Here is a 17,061-nt window from a genome sequence, read left to right on the forward strand (position 1 = left end):
CATTCAGCGTGCTCCGATGCTCACCGCAGAACCAGACAGCTCGTTTTCATTGGCGAAAAGCGAGCCTCACCCCATCAAGTTCGTGGGCACTATATCACCGATAAAAGCGAAAGCCGAGACATGAAGCGCATCGTAAATATCCGAACTAAATGTAACCTACTGGTACAGGGGTTTACTAGTTTAGCAATCAAGATGGCCACGTAGGGTACTTGAACGATGGCTCATACAATTGGTAGCGAACAATCGGTATCCGAGCCAATATGACGAATCGTATCGATCGACCACAGGGAAAATGCAGCTGAATCCCTTTCACTTACCTTCGGGTATAGTTGACGTCGTAAAAGCGGACATCGACGGCTCGTCCCCGACTGGCTTGGAACATGGACATGGCCATAGGATTCTGCTGTGACGGCAGCAAAAACGCTGCCGATCGTTGTCGACACGCGACCATATCCGTTTGTGGATTGTACGTATACAGTGAGGTCGTTTCAATTTCCTTGAGAATACTGGCCGACGCAGCCGACGATGGAATGGATTGTCCCACCGGTGCCACAATTTCTCGTACAACCTCGGAACAATCAAATCGCACGTCGCTGATTATTTCTTGTCGTCGATTGAGCGTAATCAAATCGACCTTGAGTAAGGAGGGGGAACCTAGCGGTGCCAGAATCGCCGACATTTTGTTGGGTGTTGCTAGAGGAATATCCACGACACTATTCGCGCCCATGGCAGCCTTGGCAATACTGCGCACGTTGTACTCGCGATCGGCAATGCACGAGGTTGGCGAATCGGCAGACGATAGGAAGCGACTTTCGTATCGCAAAACGTTGCCAATATCTAGTCGAGCCTTGTTGTAGGTTGCGTTTCCGCCAAACAAGGCCAGTCCACACGGTGCCAGGACATCTTTAGTCGTCGATTCAACGGTCCAGAGGCCACTGAACCAGCTAGAGCAATGGAAGAACGACACACAATCCATAAGATTTATAAAAACACGCGCGTCAATAACACGTTACGACTCGGGCAACAAACCGTGCCGAGGCTCAAGGATGTCTCGCGGGAGAACTCACCTTGGATACGCCACGTCCGGTCCTTCCATACCGTACGGTGGTGCATTGGCCAGATTTTCCGTCACTCGCGTTTCTAGCATTCCTGTTGGTAGATCGGCCGACGGAGGATTCATCAAGGTGGCTGATGGTGATGATGATTGTCCGTCGAATGCGGCTGCGTCGCTCGGCCAGCGGTAAAAGCAGGACGACCAAACCAGAGTCGCGGCGGTGACGAGACTGCGTCTTCGCAGAGTATCAAAGCTGTGGACGATTCCGGACGGTGGATCAACTAAATTCGTAGCGAGGGGAATCACACGCTTTTCCGGATCAACGTCGGGTCGTTCGTGGTGGTGCCGGTGAAGTGGCACGAGGGCGAGGGGAAAGTTGACATTTTGGACACACTTTCCGGCGAGGAAACTCCGAGAGCGTTTCACGCAGAGAAGAAGAGCGATTGTGTTGACAACGGATCTCAACTTTCCCGACTTGACCATGTCTTCCCCTGGAACGCAGTGTCCTAGTAACCGGAGCCTCGCTCGATGGTTACCAAATAAGTGTAAGCAAGTCAGATGTGGACTCGTGCTGATTGTTGGAAGGTGTCGATCGCCTCTCGCATCGGTTCTTCGGAGGGCAGATCCACAACTATCTCCGGAGGCGCACGGACGTCAGTCACGAAAGAACACGATTCGTGGGAAGCTATTGACGACGAAGGACACGCGCCTCTATCTAATTCGTATGGTAAATGGTCTGTCGAAAGGTCAAAATTCCTGAATGTCTGCGTGCCGCGTGGCAGGATTTCGACGGACAGACGGATCGGATCCGATCGGCAGCCAGCACTCGAAATGACTTTGTGCCTGCTTTTCCAGGGAACAAACTGTTACCGCGTCCTCAACTTTGGAGACAACGCCAGGCACCGCACGCACACACAATCCCAAACCGTTGCGGTCTCCTTCCCTCCCCTCGTTTGGTTTGTTGTGGTTGCACATTAGCTTTCGTTGCCACCATGCGGTTCCTTCATTTGATTCGTCCGGTCATGTGCGTCCTTCCGGAGGTCGCCAGTCCGGATCGCAAGGTATGTGGATCGACGTGCTTGCCTACTCGCAGACGGCTAGCGAGATGCCGTGATTCGAGGTGGGAAAACAGGACCCAGAACCGCACATTTTCGTAAGACGACGGACAGACTTCAGTAGATTTTCTACCAGAGCCTACGACAGCGGTGGAACCGTCACACCCAAATGCCTTGAAAAGGCCTCCCCGAGAAGCTTTCTCGGACGGCGATTGCACTATTGAGAACGGAGCTTTTAGCGCTTCTTTTTCATGCTGTACACAAATTTCGTATCATAGAAGCTGCTGGACTTGCATTGTTACTCAGCTGGTAGAGATGTGTTCGATTGCTGGAGCGTTTCTATTTCTAGTCCAGTATATTTGCTCTCCTAAACCATTTTTACTCGCATTCCAATTTTCAGATTCCCTTTCGTGAAAAGCTTCTTTGGACTACCATTACGCTCTTTATCTTTTTGGTGTGTTGCCAGATTCCCATCTATGGAGTCCAGTCCGCTAAATCCTCGGATCCCTTTTACTGGATGCGTGTCATTCTCGCTTCCAACCGCGGTACACTCATGGAGTTGGGCATCTCGCCCATTGTTACTTCGGGTCTCGTCATGCAGTTGCTTGCCGGTTCTCGTATCATTGAGGTCGACTACAACGTCAAGGAGGATCGTGCGCTCTTCTCCGGAGCGCAAAAACTCTTTGGTATCCTCATTACGACGGGAGAAGCGATTGCGTACGTGGTGTCGGGCATGTACGGAGACTTGGGTTCCATCGGAGCGGGTAACGCCATTCTCATTATCGCGCAGCTCTTTTGCGCCGGTCTCATTGTTTTGACACTCGATGAACTCTTGCAAAAGGGCTACGGTCTCGGATCGGGAATTTCACTCTTTATCGCCACCAACATTTGCGAAAATATTGTTTGGAAGGCCTTTTCTCCGACAACCATCAACACGGGACGTGGAACCGAGTTTGAAGGAGCCATTATTGCTCTCTTTCATCTTTTGATTACCCGTAGCAACAAGATCCAAGCTCTCCGTGAAGCCTTCTACCGACAGAATCTTCCCAACGTGACGAATCTCTTGGCGACCGTCTTGATCTTTGTTATTGTTATTTACTTTCAAGGCTGGCGGGTCAACCTTCCCGTCAAGTACCAAAAGTACCGCGGTCAGGAAGGAAACTACCCCATCAAGCTGTTTTACACTTCCAACATGCCCATTATCCTTCAAACTGCTCTGGTGTCCAACTTGTACTTTGTCTCGCAGCTTTTGTACAATCGTGCCCCCACCAACATTCTCGTCCGCCTCCTCGGAAAATGGCAGGAAGTGGAAGGCTCGGCCGGTAACAAGATTCCGGTAGGAGGCATCGCCTACTACATTTCGCCTCCCCAGAGCTTTGCCGAAATCATTTACGATCCCTTTCACGCGGTTTTTTACCTGGTCTTCATCTTGACGGCCTGCGCTCTCTTTTCCAAGACGTGGATTGAGGTCAGCGGCGCCTCGGCTCGGGATGTTGCCAAGCAGTTGCGCGACAACCAAATGGTCATGAAGGGACACCGTGATTCGGCACTGATCCACGTGCTGAACCGGTACATCCCGACTGCCGCCGCTTTTGGTGGTATGTGCATCGGAGCGCTTTCCGTCATTGCCGATTTCATGGGCGCCATTGGTACCGGCACGGGTATCTTGTTGAGCGTCACAATTATCTTTCAGTTCTACGAAGCCTTTGTTAAAGAGCAGAAGGAAGGGACGGGCGCTTTTGGATTTTAAATCGCGAGGTTTATTCCGAACAAGCTACTATACACACTATCATACACATTCTTCCTACACACACACACATTCATGAGAGAGCGAGTCGGCCTTTTCGTGGAATCCACAGAGACTTGCTCAGGACGAGCGCGTAATTGATTGGCGGTGGAAAGCAACAATTCTTGGTGAACATACTCGGCACGGTCGCGTCCTGCAAAATAGCGTTGGAGGTGCATCTGGGGTCGGTTCCGTACGGGCTGGTGATTGTCGTCGTCGTCGTAAGCGAGATACGGCCGCGCGATCACTCCGTCACGTTGTCGAAAGACACGAGACGGAAACCTCGGGCACAACGCCGCCACTGTCGTTGAGTACATTGTTGGATTATGCTTTTTTATCACCGCACCTTTACAGCCGAACTGCGTGAAAGCGCTCGAAGCCAGCACGTACCCGCTGGATTCCACCCTCTGGTCTCTTTTCTCTCTCTCTTGTTTTTTCATCCACGCATCCAATTCAAACACATCACATAAAAAATAGTAGCTTGCGGTTAAAGTCGTATTGTCACAGTGGAGTGTTTGGCAGGGAGGGTGGTTGCAATTTTCGAATCGCGTTGACGAGTTTTTCGTTGACGGGACACGGAATGCCCCAAGCCTGCCCTTGGCGTACCACGTATCCATTCAGATAATCAATTTCGGTCTGCCGCGACGCTTGTACGTCTCGCCACATGGAGGACTGATTCCGAGCCGTCTCTCGCATCACTTGATGCACGAACGCCTCTACGGCCTCTGCTTCCAGCGGCTCACTGTTCCGTACGGTCCCCACCATAGCGTTTTGTACCGTGACGATTTCGTCCACGATTGAACGCATGGTGTGGTTAAAGTCCGGTACTCTGTCGGCAACATTGCCGTTAGAGACAGCGTACAAGGCAGTCAACGGATTGATGACACAATTGGCCGCCAGTTTGTACCACAGCAAGCGCTCCAATTCAGCCTGATCCACCGTTGTGGTGTTCAAACCGGCTCGGTCCCACAGCTCGGCGAGGAACGCCGTTTTGTGGTTGGATAGGACAATTTGGCCTTGACCGGCGTGGACAACCGTTTCCATGTCGTCCCCACGTAGCCGGTAGACTCCGTATGTGAGTATGCCTAGGTGTAGAGTGCAGGCCAAATGAGAAGCCTGGTCATTCACGGCTTGCGCCAGGTAGCTTTCGAGTTCGTCCCTTACCGCCAATGCCCCGTTGCCCAACCAGACAATGTTGGTGACGGCGGTGGGCTTGTCGTCGGTAGTGTCCCGACGCAAAGCCAGAATTGAGCGGACGGACTCCAGAGCAGCTTTTGCTTGAAAGGCCTTGGTGGTCAGAATCAGATTCTGCACTGGTTTCTTGGGTCTGGGCGTGGCACAGACTCGAGTTACCGTCCGTGCCGGAATGTGTACTAGCCGTGCATTGTGACGAGCATCCGCGTCGACTAACGTGGATGGTCCACGAGATTGTTGCAAACACACCGTCACAACTTGGCCGTCCATGCGCGATACAAACAATTCTTCCCGCATCAAAACACGGAGTGGGTAGTTTGGAAAGGCCACGCGCACACCGGCCGCCAGGAAGAGCCCCACGGCCCCCGCCCCCAGAATCGTCAAGGGTTGTGGTACGAAGGGAGCCGACGACTTTGGCATTGGCGTCGGAGATCCGGCAGGAGACGGTCGCGATGGTCTGGTCGAGTCCGACACTGGTTTGGCGGTGTGAACCGTAATACTTCCCAGAGTCCGGCGTGACGGATCACGGACGGATACGGACCGGACGCCACCGTAGCGCGTTGGTGCAAGCCTACGAACGCACACGTGCGACGAGGGTCGTATCCCTACCCACCACACTCCGGGACACACCAACGTCATGATCCGTGGCGACCAAACAGTAAAGCCTCGGGAGATACACACAACGGCGCACCCAGGGTACCCAACAGCCAACGCGTGGGGTAAAAGAATATATAGATGGAACGGAACGTCGTCCAAAGTTGTCGTATCGGCAACATAAATCCGGATCCGTGTTGGAAGGGAAACAAGTCCCGAATCGACAATGATTCCCTCTAACTGTCACTCTCATGTCAGAGTCCAAAGACCATATTTTGCTCTGTCCGTCGCCCGCTGAATCCATTCGGGAATGTACGGTAACTCTGGGACTCGGTTACCCGTGCGCTCCGAACCGTAGGTTGGCGTTCCACCATCGTCCACGTGAATGGATCGAATCCCGTCGTGGAACTCTCGGATCCGAAATCCAACGCCAAGGACTGGTGGGGCGGGCGAGCGGCTCGGCCGACCCGACAGTGACAACGGATGCTACCGAGTGCCTGTCTGACCTTGGGCGGACGTGCCCCAATCGCCTCAACCAACGCCGCTATCACTTTCTCTTCCCGTTTGTGTGCGTGTGTGTGTGTGTGTCTCTCTCTCTCCCACGCCCCACTGCGAACAAGAATGCCGACGCGTACGACCGTTTTCGTCGGACTCTGGTTGCTGGCGGCTGCCAGTCTGCCAACGACCCACGCGTGGCAAGCGTCCCCGTGGACTCGTTCTACTTTGCGTTCCTCGTCGACGGCGCCACCGTCCGCTCGTTCCGTCACGACGCAACGATCCCGTCTCGCCTCAGCAGTCGCCACTGCCGACGAACCACCGTTGCAGGGAACGGGGACCGCTTCGATTCCGCAAGAAGTCTTTAATCTCGTCAAGGGCATTGTCGGCGCCGGAGTCCTTTCGCTGCCTTCGGGGATTGCCGCCTTTGGGAACGCTCCCTCCGCCGTACTCCCCGCCGTCCTCCTCATTTCACTCATTGGCGCACTCTCCGCCTACGGGTTCGCCTTAATTGGACGCGTCTGCAGTTTGACCGGCACCACCTCCTACCGGGACGCCTGGAACGAATCCGTCTCGCCCAAAACGTCGTGGATCACGGCTTGGTCGGTTACCTTTATGACCATTAACGCCACCTTGGCCTACAGCATGATTCTGGGAGAAACATTCCAATCCCTCCTACTCACCGCCGGATACGCCTGGAGCAAAACAAAGATTCTCGCCCTGCTCACCACTACCGTCCTCTTGCCCCTCTGTTTACTGAAAAACCTCAGTTCGCTGGCACCCTTTTCTCTCCTGGGTTCACTGGGAATGGTCTACACCGCCATCGCCATGGGAATCCGCTACGTGACCAAGGCCTACGTCGGCACGGGAAAGTTCGCCGCGGACTTGCCGCGAGCCTTGCAGCCGTCCTTTGGAGCGATTGGGGCCTCCGGGGTTTACAACGCCAAGGCCAGTATACTGCTCGGCATGCTGTCGACGGCCTACATGGCCCACTTCAACGCTCCCAAATTCTATACCGAACTCCGGAACAACACTGTCCCGCGGTACGTCAAAGTCGTCGCCACCTCCTTTGGAATTTCCATCGCCTTGTTCGCCACCATGGCCTCCCTCGGATTCTTGACCTTTGGAGCCGCGTCCAGTGGACTCATTCTCAACAATTATTCCATCAAGGACAACTTGATGGGCCTTTCGCGGATTGCCGTTGCCGTTAGTCTCGTCTTTTCGTACCCCTTGGCCTTTGTCGGAGCCCGCGACGGGATTCTAGACGTGGCCAACGTGGCCCCGGAAAAACGGTCCACCGGATTGTTGAACGCCTTGACGGTCGGATTGCTGTCCTTGGTTACTGGACTGGCCTTGGTGATCCCGGATGTCTCCTTTGTCATGGCCTTTGGGGGTTCCACCTTGGGCAACGCCTTGATTTACATCTTCCCCGCCTTGATGTTCCGCGGGGCGGTCCGCAAACTCAAGGCACCCACCAAAGGACAGCGCCGTGAAGTCAAACTCGCCATGACGTCGGCCTTGGTCGGACTCGGTATGGGAGTAGTCGGTGCCGTCAAGGCTGTACAGTCGGTTCTCTAACAAATCGAGTCCTGCTCTCTCGTGGTACTGTTCGTGACAATAACGATTTAGAACAGGGGGCCCCAAGTGTGATTGAGAAGGGTCCTGGAATGCAGTGTCACCAGGAACGAGATCTGTTTACAGTTTATTGTAAATCTAGTCTCGGAACGTGGTTAACCATTGATATATGTACCTAATTACGAACTAGCGAGAGTGGACACCAACGCAGAATTGGGTAACAATCAATGTAGTTGTCTTGCCGAAAGTCGTCCGTCCAAGTGCGAACCCAAGGCGATCGTAGTAAGAGCACGCCCGATTTATGTAAATAGGGATCACAGTTGATTGTCCCGTGTCGCACACTACGTTGTCTTCTTCACGAACAGTACAAAGGCGAGAATCGCCAAGACTCATTTTTCACAACCGTTGCCTGTCCAGCTTCTCTGACGAAAGAGACGTCTCTGTTTCCCAGACTAAGAGCAGTGAGCATTCGTCTTGTTCCGCAAACGTATACTAGAGTCCAAAGAAAAGAAATGCCCGGCAGAGTCGTGCCGCTCTCTCTGTTGGCTGTCGTCTGCGCCAGCGACCTTTTCCGTAGTACCCTGGCGTTCCATCCAAAGGTCTCAACAAGTAGTCGGACTATTCCTCCATCCACAACACAGCTGCACGCCTTTGGATTTTTGAATGGTCTCTTGGAGAGTGGCTCGAAAAAAACGAAAGCAGCCAGTAGTACCAAAGCGTCCGCGCTCAAACAAAAGTTGCTCGCTGCATGCTCGGAGGACAAGCCGGACAGGTCAATAATTGAAGCCACAATTCAAGAGCTTGAAACGCTTTCACCCGTAACGGCAACTGCTTCTAGTCCCTTGTTACAGAAAAAATGGGAGATGATTTGGACCACCGAAAAAGAAATCAATTTTTTCGTAGAACGAGGCTTTTCCAGTAAAATATTTCAAACCATCGACGGATCTGTTTTGACGAACAACATTCCTTTCATTAAGGGCGGATCCTTTAATGTGACAGGTAGTCTCTCGGTTCCAGACATTGAGGGCATACGGACCGAGTTCACCTTTTCCGAGGCTGCCTTGGACCTGGCCAAGTGGGGTACATACAAACTACCACCTGTGGGAAAAGGATGGTTTGACACACTCTATCTTGACGACACGCTACGGGTGGATCTCAACAGTCGAAACGATATTCTGATTTGCAAACCTGATGAAGCATAAGGATGGAACAGGAAGTAAAATGCTTTGACGAAAAAGAAATCTCGCATGCGAATCCAGACTTGCAAAGTTTTGACAGACAGTGACATGCAACGCAATCTGATTCATTGGCCCATTGATGCAAGCCACGAAGATCGCCTTATAGGCAGTAAAACCAAGCTAGTATAAGTTAATATCGTTGCTGACGGGGCAAGCATGGCCAACTAGGTAGCTGCATCGCTGCCAGAGTTCCTCTTCTGATTTATCGTACGGTTTACTCCTGAGCGAAGACATCATTGAGCGTAAACCAATTGGTTGCAAGAATGCACGACGTGGTCCTGCAGGTTCAAAAGATAGCTTACAGGCAGCTCTCTACCAGTGCAACTGCTGGGTTTGGGATCTAGTCCATAATAAAAGTCGGCTTTTCTTTCTGCTGAGAGTCAACAACTCGAGCTGTTATAATTTTAACGAATGCTAATACAGAAGCAAAAAATGACTTTTCAACGTTTAAAAGGAAACATTTTGAAAATTTATGTGTTTTTGCTTCATCCATTTCACAACACTACCGTCACGTGAAAAATGGTCTTGCCCTTACACAAGGTAGATGCTACAGTCGTGAAGGACGATTCGGCGAGATGATTCGCAGCAGGATCCTTGTTTCACTCCGACGGACGCTCGTAGTATACATTTTTGGCCTACTCTGGTCCTGTGTTTCCGCGCTTGGAAGGCCAGCGTATATAGTTGCTACCGACAGGAGACCGAGCTGTATCTTTCCTTCGACAAGTCTTCGTCATTTTGCCGCTCCAATCAATCTTGCGGATGTTGGAGTGTTCAATATTCCGGGGAGCGATCCCGAACGACCCAGAAAGGTAAATCAAGATCGTCATTTTTTGTTTCAGAACGACGAAACGATCGTGGTGGGAGTGATGGATGGGCATGGAAAGGACGGCCACAAATTGACAGAGTTTCTTGCCACACAACTTCCCTTTCGCTTAAAAGAAAGCTTAAACAGTAGCACACTGAACAAATCCGACCATGCGGCCTTACGGGAAATGGAAGAAAGGCTCGTGACTTTGGGGAAAGCGAAATCCACCTCCATGAGCGAGGAGCACGATGTCGTTTCTGGTGCTTTGATCCAGGCTTTTCACCTTGCTCACCATGATGCATGTCAGAATACTGCAGTCCCCGCCGGTAGATCGGGAACCACTTGTGTTGCATGTGTCGTCACCGATGATTCTATTGTAACGGCCAGTGTCGGAGACTCCACGCTTATTTTAGGTTTGTATGCCGCTCCCGACGTAGCTGCGGAAGGATACGTTCTTTCCACGGAAGTTCTATCTGTTCGCACAACCGTTCAAATTGAAGGAGAAAGATCAAGAATCCAAGCAGGAGAGGGACGTGTGGATGGAAATGGGAATGTCTTCTATGGACCTGTAGGAATCGCCATGACAAGAGCCTTGGGCGACGCTGTCATGCTTCGAGCAGGAATTTTGCCAACTCCAATGATCCGAAATTTCAATCGGCCTGTGAGTCACGCCCAAGAGGAAACTGGTGAAATTTTGTCCATGATTGTTCTCGGGAGTGACGGAGTGTTTGACGTAATGACGAAAGAGGACGTTATACAATTGGCCGGCCAAGTTATACAGGAGTTTGAATCGACTAAGACTGCCGCCGAAGCCATTTGTAACGAAGCCAGGCGACGATGGCTAGCAAACTTGCCGATAGAACCGAAGGTGGATGATATAACCTGCGCAGTAGTTCAGATATAGCCACTGTTGGAAAAACGAGGCCTCTGTTGAGAAGGAATGGTTTGTCTTTTCGAAAGATGGCTTTTAACAATAAAATTTAAATGAAAGTGTTCAGTGTTGAAGTGACCAAGTTAAAAACTTCACTTTCAGTTTCGCGTGACTTCCACCGCATTTAGATTGATATCACTATCTGTAGAAGAGCCAGCTCCAGCTTCGTGTTGTTCAGTTTTGTCCACGTAAAGCACATTCCCAGTGTCGTCGTCCACCGGGCAAAGGTGTGACACCATTCCAGCCACAACGCCATCGCCAGTCACATTCACGACAGTGCGTAGGCGATCCATGAACCAGTCGATCGCCAAAATGAAAGAAAACCCCTCAGGAACTCCGGTGGTGTTAAAGACAGTATTGTAAGCCGTGATAATAAGCACGAGGCTGGCCGAAGGCACTGGCGCTGTGCCTGCACTGCCGATCGTTGAAATAATAACCAATAGAAGGTAGGAAGCAGCATCTGGTTGGATACCGTTCAGCACAGCAAGCCATATACACGCACATGGGAAATAAATTGCTCCACCGTCCATGTTGACTGTCGCCCCAAGAGGAATAACGAAACGAGCCACGGGCTCGGGTACCCGCTCCGTTTGGCGCACACACTTGAGAGTCATTGGAATTGTCGCTGCGCTACTGGCACATGCAAATGCCATTGTTTGCGCCGGAATCAGATGCTTTAAGTACTCGAAGGGGTTAGTGCGCGTCACAATAAAGAAAAGAAGGCAGTGAACGACCAAAAATTGAAAGAACATCGCAATCATTGTGGCAACCACGAGATATCCCACATTGGAAAAGGAGTCCGCAAGATTTTCCTGCTTTCCAATCGCCGAGGAAATTAGAGAAAGCACTGCAAACGGAGTAATCATAATGATCCAGTTGATAATCGTAAGGAATACGCCGTCCAGTTCCTTGAGAAACGGTAGAATGAAACTCTTGTCGGGACCACCACCCTGATCAAAGACGCGACTGATTGCCACCCCAAAAGCGATGGCGAAGAAGACGACAGCAGCAAAATTGGCTTCAACAAACGACTCAAAAATGTTAGCTGTGACTAGTTTCGTAAAAACGCCATCATATACCGTATCGCTCAAAGAAATGTCATCACGAACACTACCGGAGGCACGGACAAAGCTCATGGATACATCTGTGATAAAGAATTCAGAGCTTTCCCCCGAGTCTGCCGCACACGAAATAGCGCCGCTGGCATTTTCAGTGAGAAATTCTCCATCTTGGTTACACCCAAGCTTGACTGATGCAGGAACGGCTTCCTCGAATTCTCCTTCCTCGAAAAGGCCTTTGAAACTGACAATCGAGATAATGCCAAGGATCGACGCGATGACGGTAGTCAGCAGATAAAGCACAACTGTCAAAATCAACATCTGAGTCAGCAAGCGAAAGCGTAATATTATTCTACTCTTATGATATCTGGACTCAGTACTTACTTGTTTTCCAACCAATAGATCCAGCTCGTCCCACATTCATCATATCCACCACAGATATAATCACGTTGATAAATACCAATGGTAAAACGACGCATTTTAGTGAGCGAATAAATAAGTCGCCAACGAGACCGAGCCACTTGATGACTTTATCCTTTGTATCGTCATCGTCATCTGGTTCCCAAAAACTGAGGCCAAGACCAATTCCAATGCCAGCCGATGCAAAAATAAGGACGGAAAGAACTGGGTAACGCCCCAGAATTCCACAACCTGGAGCTTTAATTTCTTCCTCTGTTAGTTCCTGGACCTCATCGATTTCGAGTTGCTTTTTTGTTGTAGTAGTCATTTTGGCTAGAATACTTCACGAGGAGAAAGAGACGAACAGGTCAAAGATTCGGAATTGTGAGGTTGAATGGGTCATTTTTGTTGCGATTTGGCTGTGTTATCTTGACAAGATCAGAACTTCTTGTCTTCTTTTGGGAGGTTCAATCTTCTTTTGACATCCAATCCATGAGACGGCTTCTTTTCTACAAAAGGCCGAATACTTCTGATAAGGGGCATATCTAGGATCCCGTAGGAACGGCTAATATGGATCTTGCATAAAATGAGAATTATTCAACATTTAGGCGTTTGTAATTTGCACATGGATATCCCCAAAGACAGAACTGCAAGATGCCCAGAAGTTTCTGGGAACTATCCCACGAAAGTAGTCCTTCTGGACCTCATTTGACCAGCAACAGAAAACAGAAAGAACTTACAGTTAACGACTTCAGACCAATACCTACGTTTGTAAGACCGAATACTTGCCATCTGCCTCTCACATCCGCGAGAACAATCCATGCAAATTCTGGATCGATTTCTAACAAATTACCTACTGCCTGGTATATCTCGACACCGTTTCTACAGCGCACTAATTGTAAATATCTATCATTAAAAGTCAGATAGCATATAGCTCTAGGGTTGAGTTTACAGTCAAGCTTTCCGATCCTCTCTACAAAACAGGACTGTGCTGTCGCTTGTCCAATCAACAGCAATACTGGAGCTGGATACTTTGCGATGCCCTTTTGAAAACTCGGTTTGGTCGCCAAGGTCCGATGGGATAGCTTCTGACCGAGAATATGCGGAACCCTACACAAGCTGTCCTTGAGAATACTGTGGGATTCTTGGATGGATATGCATTCAGCTATGATTCCGTTGGCGGTGGCAGCATTGCTTTCAAGCGCTCCAAAGCATCCCGCGCCAAAGCAGCCAGATCCCATTTTCCTTCGTCTTGTAAGCAGGATTTGAAGATTGCCATCTTGACAACACAGTGCTTCCCCGCAGCCCGTTCGATTGCTTTTACACGATTGGCCAGTGCCTTTTCCGTCATGGTACGGACCCGCATCAAACAGTGCTCGTATGTAGCAGTAGGATTTTCTTTTGCTGCTTGAGCAATACCTAGTTGGGCAAATATAAGTGCTGCCTTTTGTCGCTCCTTCCGGCATTCTTCGATAAGAATGCGGCGTCGTTCCTTCACCTCGATGGTGGAAACTGACTGTGACTTAATCAACGTCAGCTCGGAGGTTATATTCGCGGTGCCACCGTCAGGCTCGAGGCCCTTGAGCCGCATTGATGATCTGTAAGGAAACGGACCCTCTTGAGTTCGCCTGCGCTTTCGATTATCTGAAGAGGTTTTGAAGTCTTCGTCTTCGCGGAGTTGTTCGGTTTCAGCCAGTATTGCCTCGTCTGGAATGTGAGGACGTCGTTTCCAAGCTGCGTCGTTTGATTCCTGTTGTTCATTAGCAGAAATTAAACCCAGAGATCTCAACCGTGAATTGTTCCTTTCAATATTTCGAGCCCGAATAACTTCGTACTCGCTCAACGAAGGACAACCTGTAGAGTCTTTCGTCGCCATGGGTAATCTTGACACTGGTGTGCTATCGATGCTCATGTGAAGCCGAAAGCGAATCCGTACTTTTAAAGTTCGGTTTCCATGAAAAAAAGTACAGACGCCATTCTAAACCATCTGCCTGTGAGGTCGAGGAAAATATTGTACCACCCAGACTTAAGAAATATTATATGGACCAAATCTGTCATCAATTTATTTATGTGGGAACTCTAGGGAGTGGCTTTGTAGCGTTTCATACTACTCACGTCGTTGACTCGAATTGCTTGACTGTGAGTCGTTTGTTCATTTCACTTACAGTTACTCATGGTAATCATAATGATGCCGATTCTTCGTTACATCTTTTCGGCATTGATCGCGCTGTACGCAGCTTCAGTTTCAGATGCCTTTGTAGCTCTCCAATTTAAGACTGCTCCGGCTGGTGACTGCCGATCGGCTTTCGGTTTGCGAGCGACCCCGGCCGACGGCATTTCTCGATTGGAAACTTCGCAGGCTTCGACGGTGCAAAATCTTGTGGCGGCCATTCCGGATCTCGCCGTCAAAGCCGACTTTTCGTGGGAACCAGGAAGTGGCGTAGCAATTGCTGGATTCCCGGCGAGCCTGGATGCCCGTGATGCTCCCGGACCTGCCAACATTGCATGGCTGTCGTCCCTCAACGTGGCGTCTAAATTGTCCTCCTTGACCATTTTCAACGGTCCACTGACGAGCGTTCCACACCTTTTGTCACGGTGTGCCGTAGTTAATGAGAACTCGCTACTGTTTACGCTAGATTTTCGACCACGCGCGTATGGTGCTTACGAAATGGTACGCCCGGACGGCACCTATCCCGATCCTGACGAACTCGGTCGTAAGTCGTTCGAATATTCCGGCGCGCGAACGGAATACGAATCCAAATTTGGCAACGACCAAGTGAAAGCATTCTTATCTTCCACCATGGCATCTTTTGAAGATGCCTCCGTGGTACCCGGTCCGACCTCGGAGTTTGACGGTTTGACGCGCGGTCCCTTAATTTTGTCCGTGACCATGCCGTTGACGGACGGCAATGTCGCGGCGGTCGAAAGTGCACGCCTCCAAGCGGCCAACATTTGGCTTTCTTGGGCGCAGAGCGGCGAGCACGATCACCGACCGGGAGCGCCAGTCAACACCCAGTACGTTTACGATAGCAAGTACAAACAAAACGCCTACAGTGCCCTACTGCCCGTGTACATCGAAATGTTCGGATCGGACGAAGGTGCTCGATTGGCAGCGGCCGACTCGGGTCCTCTCGACGAAGGTTACGTTGGTGGAGGTAGCTAACTGTAGAGGCTAAGAATACATATACATGTTGGCGATCCTTCGCGCTTTCTAGGCGTATTTTTCGTAACGTAAACTACCTTGAAGCCTTCCAGAAGCAAACCGCTGATGCAAACGTAAAATCGCTTTGCTTCGGTACTTTCTTGACCAGAAAGAGCTTTGGTGGACATCCTCTGGCTAGTACAGGAGCCCATGTTTATTGTTTTCGCAAAGCAACGCGTTTCCCCCGTTCCCCGTCAAGCTAGGAATCCGCCACGTACCGATCCATAGTCTTACTCGGTAGTATTTCCCAGTTTGAATTCCAAAACTGAAGATATTTTTTTAGGCAGAAGAAGAATAGGAAAAGCATACCTAGAACGGCAACCCAGTTACGGCGATGTGTCCCAAACCCGGTCCTATCCAGCCCAACGCAAGCCTGCCACTAAGAAAACGCGCTTCCTATTAAAGATCTCCGCTGTCGACGGTGCCAAAACGATCAAGTCCGTTTCCTAGAGTGCATGCTGCACACCAGGTTTACCGACATTGCTGAAGAGATTCGGGAACGACCCCTTTCGAATCTAACTAGAGAAAGTCTTTCCCATCGTTCTCCTAAATCGACGAACGGGACATTGCTCGCAAGGTTTTGGTACGATAGAAGGATCGCCACCACGCGACGGAGGAGGGGTACCAATTCCGGAACACATTCCATAGCCCACTTTAGGAAGACGTGCGTCCGCTTCCACTTGCCTTAGCCGCAGAATGAACGACAACAGCGAAGGACACCACAAGCGTCGCAATAAGGGTACCACGGGATCCCTTCTGTCAATCTTACAACGATCGACCTTGCCGTTGGCGAACTCTTTCTCCCGTGGCAAGGGAGGCGTTCGCAAAAGTACCAAGCCGCTGCTGCCGACCTCATCGTCGGCAGGGACGCACTCTCCCAAAGGCGGCGGAAGCACGAAGAGCAGCAACAACAGCCACAGCGCTAGCAGTAATCACACGATTGAATTGTATAGTGTCCGTGATCGACATGATTCGACAGGAAAACGCGCGTTTAAAGTTCAAATGCCCCGACGGCTATTGTACTACACACTGGGAGTCTTTTTGGTTCTCCCGGTATTCATCTTTATATGGAAGGAATTTCACCTGCACCCTGCGCCGCACAACGACTCCGTTATGGTCAAAGAAAGTTGGACGGCGGGTCGCCATGTTGGGCATGAGCGGTTCGCAAACTGGATGGAATCGGCGGCTTTGCCGGATCCAAATGCGTACGACAGCAACAATGTTACCGTTACGTCGGAATCTCGAGAGGACGAGATTGCGGCACCTGCCCAGAAGGGATCAACCGACACGAATCCTGCGCTTGACGCAAATCAGAATACGAAGGAAAAGTCGGCGCCAACATCTGACTCTCTCCTCCCGGCCAAGACGGCATCAGCGGACCAGACTAAAGTACTTTTACAGGATGCTGTGGCGCTGAATGGCAGCTCCGACCCAAAAAAATCCACGACAGCATTAACTGCAAATGAAAATTTAGGGATAACGCAACAAGGTCTATCAAATGAAGCGTTTGCTCAGCTTGTCAAGTCAGTGGACGTCAAAGCCACGAGCAGCACGGAAGATCACGAGACGAACAATAAAGCTGGGAATGAGCTTTCCCAGGACACTTTGAAGGTTGTGCAAGAATTCATGGATAGCAACACCATGCTCGACGCAGCGAAAGAGGAGATTGGAGATT

At 50.6% G+C, this 17,061-nt stretch overlaps 8 protein-coding genes across 8 annotated transcripts; 6 read left to right on the forward strand and 2 right to left on the reverse strand.

Moving 5' to 3' along the window:
- Positions 1-483: 483 nt before the first annotated feature.
- Sec61alpha (transport protein Sec61 alpha subunit) lies at positions 484-4,392 on the forward strand. The gene is made up of 3 exons (XM_002184947.1): positions 484-947; positions 1,071-2,115; positions 2,510-4,392. Exons 2-3 carry the CDS (start codon positions 1,786-1,788, stop codon positions 3,857-3,859), a joined length of 1,680 nt encoding a protein of 559 aa, XP_002184983.1. The 5' UTR covers positions 484-947; positions 1,071-1,785; the 3' UTR covers positions 3,860-4,392.
- A 1,542-nt stretch (positions 4,393-5,934) lies between these two features.
- On the forward strand, positions 5,935-7,756 carry PHATRDRAFT_50146 (predicted protein; the record flags this gene model as incomplete). Its single annotated transcript, XM_002184948.1, has 2 exons — positions 5,935-6,251; positions 6,304-7,756. 2 exons carry the CDS (start codon positions 5,935-5,937, stop codon positions 7,754-7,756), a joined length of 1,770 nt encoding a protein of 589 aa, XP_002184984.1.
- Positions 7,757-8,177: 421 nt separating this feature from the next.
- Positions 8,178-9,143, forward strand: PHATRDRAFT_55153 (pap-fibrillin-ii). Its single transcript, XM_002184949.1, has one exon. It carries the CDS (start codon positions 8,266-8,268, stop codon positions 8,953-8,955), a length of 690 nt encoding a protein of 229 aa, XP_002184985.1. The 5' UTR covers positions 8,178-8,265; the 3' UTR covers positions 8,956-9,143.
- A 423-nt stretch (positions 9,144-9,566) lies between these two features.
- On the forward strand, positions 9,567-10,700 carry PHATRDRAFT_50148 (predicted protein; the record flags this gene model as incomplete). Its single annotated transcript, XM_002184950.1, has 1 exon — positions 9,567-10,700. The coding sequence occupies one exon, from the start codon at positions 9,567-9,569 to the stop codon at positions 10,698-10,700; it is 1,134 nt and encodes a 377-aa protein (XP_002184986.1).
- A 125-nt stretch (positions 10,701-10,825) lies between these two features.
- PHATRDRAFT_50149 (predicted protein) lies at positions 10,826-12,512 on the reverse strand (the record flags this gene model as incomplete). Its single annotated transcript, XM_002185029.1, has 2 exons — positions 10,826-12,090; positions 12,170-12,512. 2 exons carry the CDS (start codon positions 12,510-12,512, stop codon positions 10,826-10,828), a joined length of 1,608 nt encoding a protein of 535 aa, XP_002185065.1.
- Positions 12,513-13,058: 546 nt separating this feature from the next.
- PHATRDRAFT_50150 (predicted protein) lies at positions 13,059-14,096 on the reverse strand (the record flags this gene model as incomplete). Its single annotated transcript, XM_002185030.1, has 1 exon — positions 13,059-14,096. The coding sequence occupies one exon, from the start codon at positions 14,094-14,096 to the stop codon at positions 13,350-13,352; it is 747 nt and encodes a 248-aa protein (XP_002185066.1). The 3' UTR covers positions 13,059-13,349.
- Positions 14,097-14,369: 273 nt separating this feature from the next.
- Positions 14,370-15,347, forward strand: PHATRDRAFT_41038 (predicted protein; the record flags this gene model as incomplete). Its single annotated transcript, XM_002184951.1, has 1 exon — positions 14,370-15,347. One exon carries the CDS (start codon positions 14,370-14,372, stop codon positions 15,345-15,347), a length of 978 nt encoding a protein of 325 aa, XP_002184987.1.
- A 514-nt stretch (positions 15,348-15,861) lies between these two features.
- PHATRDRAFT_50151 (predicted protein) lies at positions 15,862-16,963 on the forward strand (the record flags this gene model as incomplete). The annotated part of the gene is made up of 2 exons (XM_002184952.1): positions 15,862-16,891; positions 16,915-16,963. Exons 1-2 carry the CDS (start codon positions 16,083-16,085, stop codon positions 16,961-16,963), a joined length of 858 nt encoding a protein of 285 aa, XP_002184988.1. The 5' UTR covers positions 15,862-16,082.
- Positions 16,964-17,061: the final 98 nt, after the last annotated feature.

This window comes from Phaeodactylum tricornutum, chromosome 27 (genome assembly GCF_000150955.2).
Source record: "Phaeodactylum tricornutum CCAP 1055/1 chromosome 27, whole genome shotgun sequence".
In the NCBI taxonomy this organism is placed as follows: Eukaryota; Bacillariophyta; class Bacillariophyceae; order Surirellales; family Neidiaceae; genus Phaeodactylum; species Phaeodactylum tricornutum.

What these genes read in the sequence shown, in the direction of transcription:
- Sec61alpha (XM_002184947.1), top strand. Translation starts at nt 1,786, where the DNA reads ATGGTCTGTCGAAAGGTCAAAATTCCTGAATGTCTGCGTGCCGCGTGG. An exon ending in TCGCCAGTCCGGATCGCAAG is followed by an intron (nt 2,116 to 2,509) that starts GTATGTGGATCG and finishes TCCAATTTTCAG; the next exon opens with ATTCCCTTTCGTGAAAAGCT.
- PHATRDRAFT_55153 (XM_002184949.1), top strand. Translation starts at nt 8,266, where the DNA reads ATGCCCGGCAGAGTCGTGCCGCTCTCTCTGTTGGCTGTCGTCTGCGCC.